Source organism: Morone saxatilis, unplaced genomic scaffold (assembly GCF_004916995.1).
Source record: "Morone saxatilis isolate NCDOM2014 unplaced genomic scaffold, NCSU_SB_2.0 Contig22, whole genome shotgun sequence".
NCBI classification, from domain to species: domain Eukaryota; kingdom Metazoa; phylum Chordata; class Actinopteri; family Moronidae; genus Morone; species Morone saxatilis.
In genome coordinates, this window is record NW_023339785.1 from 7,883,665 (window position 1) to 7,894,650 (window position 10,986).

At 42.0% G+C, this 10,986-nt stretch overlaps 1 protein-coding gene and 1 pseudogene across 4 annotated transcripts in view; both read right to left on the minus strand.

The window, feature by feature from the left end:
• klhl3 (kelch-like family member 3) overlaps window positions 1–4,850 on the minus strand; it is a 16,901-nt gene extending 12,051 nt beyond the window's left edge. Inside the window, exons 1-4 of one of the 4 annotated variants that reach the window (XM_035669151.1) lie at window positions 4,771–4,850; window positions 2,403–2,537; window positions 1,915–2,021; window positions 1,699–1,820 (exon numbers count right to left, since the gene is read on the minus strand). In XM_035669151.1, the coding sequence (XP_035525044.1) occupies window positions 1,699–1,820; window positions 1,915–2,021; window positions 2,403–2,537; window positions 4,771–4,790 (384 nt within the window). In that variant the 5' untranslated portion in view covers window positions 4,791–4,850. Of the gene's footprint in view, window positions 1–771; window positions 831–1,698; window positions 1,823–1,914; window positions 2,022–2,402; window positions 2,562–4,770 lie in introns of those variants that run through there. The other 3 variants (XM_035669150.1, XM_035669152.1, XM_035669153.1) reach the window with 3 other exon arrangements.
• A 1,988-nt stretch (window positions 4,851–6,838) lies between these two features.
• Window positions 6,839–8,531, minus strand: LOC118333490 (annotated as a pseudogene).
• Window positions 8,532–10,986: the final 2,455 nt, after the last annotated feature.

A 10,986-nucleotide genomic window follows, 5' to 3' on the forward strand; every position in this document is an offset into this window, starting at 1 on the left:
TTTATTTATTTATATATTTATTTATATATATATATATTCCATGACACATTGTAATTTAATTTGGATTGATACATTTTGCTACTGTCCCACCATATCTTTGTGCCCCAGGTGCTATTGTTCATTATCCCCGGGACAACAGGACATCCTTAATTTCTCTGTGAGAGAGCTGCTACTGCTAAAAGCACAATGCTAACAAAGACATGCTTGGCTGCGCCCCTGCACACAAACTCAACTAGGTCAGTGAGACAGTCTCGACACCTCTCTGTCTACACACTCACTCATCCTCAGTGTGTATTGTTACCGTCTCCTCTGTTTTCTGTGTACTGCTGCCCTCAGGCCTTATGTCTCTGAAAGGGGAGCATCAGGCCCAAAACTCTGCAGACAGCAGCTGTGACACCCCAAAACACACAGACACAGGACTGAGGGCAGCACACATACTGTACAGTGAAAACACACAGTTTAAAGAAGTTCAGAGTAAAAGCAATCTTTTACTGAGTATAACCGAATAGTCAAAACACACACACAAACATCACACATTCAAAAGTGAGCCAATCAGACAGGCACGCTGCTAACAGTGGGAGGATTTCCTGCCTCTCTCCATGCACACTTCCTGTGCTAATAATCAGAGGAAGTATCCTGCCTGCAGCTTGATCCCGCTGCATTTATTCAACCCCGCACCAGAGCCATGCAGCTACCAACGGTTAATGCCACTGAGATAAACAAAGCCTCAATCTGGTGCTTTCACAGCAAAGCACAGCTCGTAGCCATTACCAGCTCTTACACTTCTTGTAATAAACATCTGCTCCTCAGGCAGGTTCATACTGGACAGTCTGAAATTCAAACCACAGAGTTAGAGCAGTCAGGCCTTAATGAACAATGTCCCTTCTGACATGCAGAAACACTGACACATTAAAAATCAGGAAAAGGTAAATAAAAACAACTGTTTTATCAACTTTCTGGTTGTTGTTGTTTTGCTAATTTTGTCACAGATAAGTCTTCTTTCCCTTTGTTGGCTAAAAAAATAACACATATCTGGAATTCACTGAAACAGAAGTCTGCTTTTAAAGGTGCTCTGACAAAGTGAAGGATATCTGCTTTCACAAACTAACTGTGATCTTATTTCAGTTGTATAGTGTTACTCAAAAGGTCACTCCACATTGATAATCAAGGAAGGAAAAGGGCGGCTTGTTAAGCTTGTTATGTTGTTACTCTGACTTTTGCTCAAAATAAAGGGCCGCACTCAGAAAAAGGTCAAGACAACAGCTACGAGACAGGCTTTATAACTACATGACTAATGCTGTGAGCACAGATGTTTTAGCAGGCAGCAGCAGCGCTACTTTGATTTAATTATCCAAACTGTACAACTGTGAAAAATAGTGTCAAACATGAACTGAGCTAGTGTTTTGGGCACATATTGACTTCTTTAAGAGAGTAGAGGAAGGGCTGATGGACACGACAGACAAAAAAAGCCTTGAGATATACAATGTATACACACCATGTTACTGCTGCTAATATATGACCTCAATGTTTTTAAAGAAAAACCAGAGTTGAAAACAAGGCAAACCCCACCATAACAGGACAAAGAAGAAAAGAAAAAACACGAAGTAATAACAGGAAAACAGTTTTTCACTCCCTTCCTCCTCGCTCTCCCTCCTCATGAACACTCTCTAACACACACACACACACACACACTCTCACCTGGACGTTGTCCTCTGTGACCTCTATCTCTGCCGTGTAGATGTAGTCGACCAGTTTTCTCAGCGTCTGTCCGTCCACCTCTCTGATCTCCACCTGATGGGCCTTGCTCTCGCTCATATCCCCTACAAACACACACAAACAGTTAAGCGCACACCAGCACACACACACACATAAAGATATGACGCCAAGCAAACGACAGCGTGTGTGTGTGTGTACCTGTGAACATGGCACAGAAGTAGGGGCTGCAAGACGCCAGGACCACCCTGTGAGCTGGCACTTCGACGCTGCCCGCCACCAGCTGGACGTCACACAGCATCTTTTTACTGAAGTATGAGGTGTAACAGAGAGAGAAAGGTCATCATTTATATCTTATTTATTCAAGTGTGATAACGGCTGTGTGTAAAATAAATATGCATGGAGGAGCCAGGAAAGGGGAACGTCTTTAAAGCCAAGAATGGACAGGACGGCTGCCAGCAAAGGTGCCACTGAAGGTGTTAATCTCCAAGGTTTTACTTTAAAGATCCTCAGGGATATATGGATTTGATGCAGTTGGTGTACCAAGTGTAAATATCACTGTCACACAAGAGTGGCATACTAATCATAACCTGTCTTCTTCGCAGATTTCTTTTTTACCATCACATGTCGTCTTCCAGCGGTTTAAGAGAAAACACTAACTGTAGCAAACAACGCTGCCAGCAACAAACCTCCTCAGCTCGTTCATCAGCTGGAAAGCCTTCCTCATGTGCGTCTGGTTGAAGGTGTGCATCCCTCCATTCACCGTGTCCTCCTCTGAATCCGTGGCACAGTTTGGACGTGGTGAGGCCGGTGTGGCCACCAGACTGGTAAGACATGAGAGGCAGTGTCTGGATCATTGGAGATAGACGGTGACCCAACAGTTAGACGGGTTACTTTCTGGTTCATCTCTAAGGTTATGAAAAGAGGATGGGACAGGGACACTATGCTGGATAACTGTGGTAGTTCTTTAAATGTACCTGCCACCGTTGTCAAAGTTGTGCTGTACCACAGAAAATGTAGTTTAGTAAATATGCAGTGTGTCTCTGTATGTCCAGTTCAAACACACGAGGGTTTGTCTCTGGTGCCATTTTTGAATGCTTGCATGACGGCACTGACCCATCCTCGTTAACTAATCCTCGATTCTTTACGGTAATCTGCTTTGGTTGTCATGGAACCCAGATGCTGCTGCACACTATGGACTAGAGTCAGGATTTTGTATAGTGTAAAATATCTAGTGTGGCTTCTTCTCAAGTAAACTGTTCGATATGCAAATATTCATATTTGGCAAGGGGAAACCAGTGAATCTGGGGCATTTTATTATAGCAAATTAGTTTTCTGTCTATGAATTGTTTCACCTCTACTTACTGAATGTCTGACATCTGCACATAAAGCATCAACTACTCAAGCACTTTCTCAAAGAGCTAATAAATAAAAAGAGGTGTGGTGAGAGTACATGAAAGTTTGTCATGATGCACATATATTACATCATATACAGTTCTGTGTATTGATATATTGCCCAAACATATGTTCACTGTATATTACATATTTATCACTTTAATACCTCTAGTTGTCGCCAGTCTGTGAAATGTTGCACACCAATGAGCAGAACTGATTTAAGGCAATATTTGATTTCACAGGATAAACCAAAAATATACATATTCACATTTTATCTATTAAGAGTGTTTCAACCGAATTTTATATCACAATATATATTGTTATTGGAGATGCACTTAGCCAATATACTGCATCATCATTGGTATCTGCACTGATACTGACCTGATAAAGCAAACCGGGCTATCGGCCATGACGTTAGTCAGCAGTAGACTATTGTCAGCCATAGATTAATGCACAGTCGGTACAATGGTGAGTTTTTACAGCTACAGAATGGTGTAAGTGAGACTGAGTCAAAATAAACTCCAGTCGTCGTGTTCATGGTGATGAGGAACCATCACTCACTGGTGTGTTTCTGCATTATGATACATGATATATAATTATGATGACAGAGAAAATGTTTACTGGCTAGGATACATTTATTAGTGGAATTTATTCAGGATAATGCAGAATATTAGCAGCATTATAAGACAGGTACACAAAGAAAAGAAGACAAACATAAATATGTCCTGTTACCTAATGTTTAGTAAACCAGCCTGCCCACACAGGAGACACTGAGAGAATACCTCAGACAACATGTGAATTATACATTTAAATGTACCTTTTATCCAGTGGTGACCTGCACTTACCTGAGAGCAGGTGGCAGGACATAAATGGGACCTCAGCCATTAGTGATGTAACAGGACATTTGCTTGTTTGTGCACTGTTTACCAGTGTTTACCAGTGTTTACCAGTGTTTAATGTTTGAGTGTACCCGCCGAGCATGTACAGTACTGCAGTTATCTGGACTGTCACAATGACCCGTGTCTTGTCCGCACACTACTCAACAAACACTTTGAAGAAATAATGATGCAGCACTTACAAAGAGGCACCGGATAACTATTATTTCACCACACAACATTTTAAAGAACCAGTGTTCGTCCATGACTCTCGCCGTCTACACAAAGCTCGTCTCTTTTTGTCCACATATCAAAAAGAGCTCCACAGAAAACGAGATTTGTTTTGAGTTTGCTGAGCGTCAAGTTAGCAGGCTGGCTAGCTCTTAGCATGGCTAATGATTGAACTTCACCGCTAACATGAGCTCCTGACAGCTCCTGTTACCTGTTTTAAATCACTGCGGGGTGGGAAACACCTCTGGGAGCCAGTCTACACTCGCCACTGTCTGTACGCAACCACTGGACCACAGTTCCCAGCTGTCTACATGTTTAACTTGGGAGTTTGGTTAGCAACTTCACTGCATCAGCTGGCAGCCGACGATGCTAACGTATCGGAGCTAACTGATCAACAAGGCTCGCTTGAGTTCGTGTGCTGGCAGAAAGCTCCGGCTCTGGCTGTGTTTGGGTTTATGGCCGCTGGATCATGTGGGCTAAAATGTTATCCAACAGATGCAGAAGCAGCGTGAATCACAGCTTTACTCAATAATCCCCGGCGCTCAGAGCAACTCACCCCAGCGACACACCGTCCATCCTCCCGGAGTCAGACAGCACCGCCGAGCACAGATCGTCTCTGAGCGGGAGGGACCACCGCTCCGTGGACTGAACAGCGTACAGACACATGTGGTTTATGACTGGTCGTGTTTATTGGAGTGACAATGATCTGCTACAAGTTTAATACGTTTGTAGAAAACAAGAAAGAAACAGGCTACAACAACGCGTTTGACATGTTAAATAATAAATCATATAGGGGTTACAGTATAAAAACAAAGAAATCACTCCTGCACATAAAAATCATTCACCGTTCACAATTTGTTAAATTCCTGTTTATAAGGGACGCTGTTAAGTTAAGACACTTTTTGTTCAGTTCTTTAAACCAGGGATCATGGAAACATATACATTTTCCTTAAATGTATATCATATTTTCCTTTTATTGTAAACTTGTTTTTATCTTGTTTTAAATAAAACATGGCAGCAACTAATGGTTATTTTAAGAATCAATTAATTGGCTGATTATTTAATGATGCCTTCAAATGTCTGGTTTTGTGTGACTATCAGCCCCAAACCCAAAGATATTCAGGTTACAGGGATTTAACACAGAAAAACATCACAGTAAAGAAGCTGGAAGCAGTAAATGTTTTGTATTTTTGTTTGGAGAAATTACTTAATTGACAGTTGATTAGCAAAGTAGTTGTTGATTAATTTCCACTCATGTCAACAGTTAATTGTTTCACAAACATGACTTTCAACCACTTGATATGAGAAGTGGATCTAGGATTTAATCATGACGATGAGACAAATACAACAGCGCTGTAAACATTCATAGACAAGGCACATTTCTCTGGTTTTATACTGAAAATGCTTGTTAAATTATGTGATTCTGTTTGGTTGTTCAAGCACAGCTGAGATGTTAAGACCCAGCTTCAAAAGTTCATCAGGGCAAGAACAAAGCAGCTGGAGACAAAGTGGGGTCTAAATTTGGATACATATTGGATAATTTGGCCTTTTTGTTACATTAACACAAAGTACAAGCATTGACAGTGTATAGAGTAGAGTATGTTGTCTTCATGCCTTTATATGAGAAGTTTAACATAAATCAGACAATATAAGTCTGGGAGTGTGATGACATGCTGCACAGAAATCCTTTTTTTTTTAAAGTCATAACACCCACAACTTATGTAGTAATATGTACTCAAGTCAAAGAGTATAGTTAAGTTATACAAGTTATTTGCAAAAGCCTCCGTTTGCTATCAGAAAGGTTCAGAGAAGAGCCTGGACTCTGGACGTTTTCATACCCAGAAACAGGGTCAGAGTGAGAACTCACGTTTGTCCCCTCTCTGCCAGTGTTCTCCACACAGTCACATAAAGCACCAATAAAATGTATATCCCTTAAAACATGGTGTATTCATGACTATATGCAGACCTTCATTTTATTCATGGGCTGCAGTTCAACATCCCAACAACGGCAGAAAAGATTTGACCTGAGATTAGGAAAGATGACACATATCTGATGAGTCCATAAGGAGTTAAAGTGAAGTATTATATTACAACCAACTGGTTTCATTTGCATTTATGAAGGTAAACAAATGTCCTTGCACAAACCGGTGTCCTGTGGCATGTTACTAAGGTGAACATTAAAATGTAAACTGAAACCAGTTCACAAAATGCTGCTGCATAATCTGTAATCTTACAAACATCTATTGCATACCTTAAAAATAAATTAAAAACACTAATCCACTGTCTTCTGCATCCACATGGACACAACAGTGACAGTAGTGTTTGATTATTGGTTCGTTGTATTAAAGATCTCCATATAAATTGTTCTCCGATCATTTCAGTGCAAGCAGAGGACCAGGTCAGCTAAAACGCACTGCCTTCACACAATCAGCTTCTTCTACCAAGTAAATCTTTCCCGGTATAAAATGGCCGATGAACTGGAAATGCAGGAATTTACAGGCAATACTCCCTCCTGGTGGTAGCTTCACGAACTGGATTTATACGGTTGTAACATGCATTTTAAAAGAAAAAGGGTAGATGACATGTAACACACACACCACCTGAATTAAGACTGCGAGATTAGATAGATTTTCAAAACATTAAAAACTTTAATAAAAGCAGAATAAACATAGGGGTGAACTGAACACATGTATTTCAAACGGTTTTAATCTAAACAAAAGCTTGTAATGGGACGGGAAAGGTGGAAAAAACGTTAATTTACAACTGACAAACAGTCCGTGACATTTCTCCCCCCCCAAAAATACTTTGTCACGTGTGTTTTAAGATCAATAAACTCAAGCAATCGAGTCCCATGCTGCCCGACACTGCCACCAACTTTACTTAAAACCCTGAGTTCATGATGCAAAAATAACAGACACATCTGGCTGGTTTGCAAGACAAACAAACTCAATTGAGTCGAGAAGCAGTGACCGACATTGATTACGGCTTTACAAATGGTTCAAAGAAAGTCTTTCCCCAACATAACAAAAGTACAATTCAATAATTCACCATTCTTAGTAGTAAAGTACATAATGTGTGGAGTAAGAGGACAGATGGGGTCCGGGTGGGGGGGAGCCAGGATCCAGAGGACAGTCTCATTCATTCTTAGTGGGTGATGGGCACTGCTCCCTTGAACTGACCCCTCACCCCAACTGGGCTTGTGTTGTGTGTTTGTGTGTGTTTGTGTTTGTGTGTGTTTGTGTGTGTGTAAATTCAAGTTCGTTGTAATCCGAATTTTCCCCATGAACATCTCAAAACCTGTAGGGAGCGACTAATAGCCACCGCTGAATCCTCCACCCCTGCCGTAGCCGCCGCCGCCGCCGCCGCTCCTCCTCCTCTGTTGTAAGGAGCCCCGCTCCTGTAGGAATAGTTGCCCCCCTTCACTGCACCATAATTTGAGTGCTGCTCTCCGTAGCCGTCCCCAAAGTCACCATTACTGTACCCACCCCCCATCTGGCTGTCGTACTCGTCGTACCCCCCACCGTATCCCCCGTAGCCTCCTCCTCCTCCTCCGCCGCCGCCGCCGTTGTATCCCCCGCCATAGCCGTAGCCTCCTCCGTAATTGCCGCCGTAGCCTCCTCCGTAGCTGCCACCTCCTCTTCCGCCGCCATAGTTGTTCATCCCTCTTCCTCGACCTCTTCCTCCCCGGCCGCCGGTGGACATCTCCTGCTTGGTCATCGCTTTCTTCACCTCCACCTTGTTTCCGTTGATGGTGTGGTATTTGGTCAGCACCGCTTTAGTGGCGGAGTCGGTGTCCTCGAAGAAGACAAAGCCGAAGCCTCTCTTTCTGCCCGTCTGCTTGTCAGAGATGATCTCGGCCTTCTCCACCACGCCGAACTGGGAGAAGTACTCGGTCAGGTTGTCCGCCTCGATGTGGTCTTTCACACCGCCGACGAAGATTTTCTTCACATTGGAGAGGATTTCCGGGTTGTTGGCATCCTCCCGTGCTATGGCCCGCTTCAGCTCCACGTCGTGGCCTTCGACGACATGTGGGTTAGCCGCCATTGCTGCGTCGGCCTCCTCCGGCGTCGAGTAGGTGATAAAGCCGAAACAGCGGGACCGTCCGAGATGAGGGTTCATGACCACAACGCAGTCGTCGAGGGTGCCATACTGTTCGAAATACTTGCGGACGCCATCGGATGTGGTCTCCACGTTCAGTCCTCCAACGAAAAGCTTGGTCAGTTTAGTCGACATGATCGAATTTCTTGCGAGGACGGTTTGCTGAGACCGTCCTTCTTCTTCAATGAACAACGTCAGGGCGGGCCGTTTCACTCACTTGCTTTCGTACGACGTATTTAACGCTGATTGGTCGTCTTGAAAAAATCCTCACTCGGATTGGCTGCCGGGCGGTCACGTTGGTGCTGCCTTCAAGTGGTGTCGAAAATCTTAAATTCAATTTCTGAGGAGAAAGGGAAGCGTGGATTTCAACCTTTGTGATCGTTGGTTTTGTTCTAGTACAGTACAAAGCACATTAATAAAGCTATACCCCGATTTATTCACTTTAGCTCATGCTGTTGGTACTTCGGTACAACCGCCGACTACACCTACACACTATAAATCATATCTATTTAATTATAACAGCCTCCAGTCTTTCAATTATGTAAAGTCCTTGTGTTCTTTTAATACACCAGAAATCGGCATCTGTCTAGATTAGGACTCTGAACAGAACCACATGGCGCTTTAGACCCGGACTTAAGACGTATCTTTAAAGTAGCCCGTTAAACATTAACTCATTTAACATTCAGAAAACCAATCTGAATTTCTGATATATGGAGGTTGTGTGTCGCTTAAATATAAACATGTTAAATATGTTTTAAAAGAAGAAAGAAAAACATCTTGCCTAACAATTTTTACATTTCTTAAACATTTAACATCAATTCCTCTAGCTATTTATTTATGGTTTCAGACTGGGAGGGCAGATCACTCATCTTGAACCCATAGCAAAAATATAAAATGCATCACTAACACACTGAGCCAACAAATTATTAATAATAATAAATAATAAATTTCTATGAACAGTCGTGACCCAGTTTTTTTGTTCTTTCCACATTTTAACTGTTCGTACTGCTGTATGTGTTTGATGTGGCTGTGAACATAACCATCTCCTCAAATCTTGTGTTCAGTGTGAGTTGACAAGACTGATTAATGCTTGACATCTCAAATTTGTACTTCTGACTAATGAAATGCAGTTATTTTACTGTGTCAACTACATTTAAATTATATTGCTGTGAGAAGCCAAGTTAATCCTGTTTATAGAGCTGAATATCACAAAGTCTGCCACAAGAAGTTTCACAGTCTGTACAGCATACGACCTCCATCCTTAGACCTGTAGTTCAGATCAGGAAAACTCCCTCAAAAACCAGTTTAACAGGGAAAATAATGGAAGAGGGAAGAGGAGGATCCCTCTTTCAGGATAGAGGGGCAAAATGTTCACAGTAGCAAAAATATAGGAGGCACTACCATACTGAGCCAACTACAAATGAGTTATTTTGGATGAGCAGCAGTGACCCACTTAGGGGATTTTTACCTCTCTGTACAAAAATGGCACACATTTCAATGGTCTACGTTAGCTAAACTCAGTCTTTTTACAGTAAATGAAACTTATCACATGCACGCTCATGTTTTCAGCCAGTATCAGCTGTATTAGCTGCAGATGGACACTTCCCTATCAGCAGGGACACTCCAGTATCGGTTTTGGGAAACCATCCAATTGTTAAACTGGGTCATCAAGTTATTTGTTTTACACAGCACTTTAAAGTGTCTCATGAATATAAACAATGCAGGTTGTAGGTTTTTGGTAATGCTGTATGTAAACAACCTTTGTTTGTTTACATGAAACCTCCAAGCCTGTAAGCCTATGCCAGCACGAAGAATTTAAAGCCTTGAATTTGACACATCCAAGTACTCCAAAGACCTGAAAATGTAATCAGATCAGAATGATCTTCGTTCTCACCACCTCTGCAAACCGTACGTCTGAAATGATCAGTGTGACCATCAGTCCACAACCTTATATTTGACATCAGGTGACAGGTGTGACCTGGGGAAACATGCAACCAAACTATCCTCGATGTAAAGAAGTAACATAACAAGTCTCTTGGTGTATAAAAATATATATATTTATTGTATATTCATAAAAAGCACGACCAACATAACAGATGTTTCCTTTTCCTACGGGATGATCAGAAAGCACCATTATCCTATAAGGGTAAGAGAACAAAAGTCATATATACACACTCCCATCGCCATGTCTAGCATCACTTCAACACACACTTGTGTCACACTGGGTCTCCTCACTTGTCACAGTACATCAGACAGGGTTTAGTTATAGAAATGCCCAATTGCAGTGGCTATGTTCTTAAACTCAAAGGCACCACTGCTACATCTGGAAACACGTTGTTTATACTGTCAGATGTATTGTTTGCTCATCAATCAAGAGTTTGTTAATCTCTGATGGTTACTCCAGCTCATTAGACCACTTCAAGCCATGGCCCTTTATGTTTACCAATAAAACCCCACGCTGGCTTAATAAAACAGACCTCATTAACAATAATGTATTTTCTATTTAGGTATTGATTGGCATTTTTGAAAGCAGACTTGAAGACCTAAACCGTCAAATTGACAAAAAGGTCTGGTTCTTCATTTACACCTAGAGCCTGTTAAATGCAAATTTCAGGTGCATGTTCAGGACATGTATTCACGGTAGTCAGTTCATTTTGCAGCTCCCCCCCCCCCC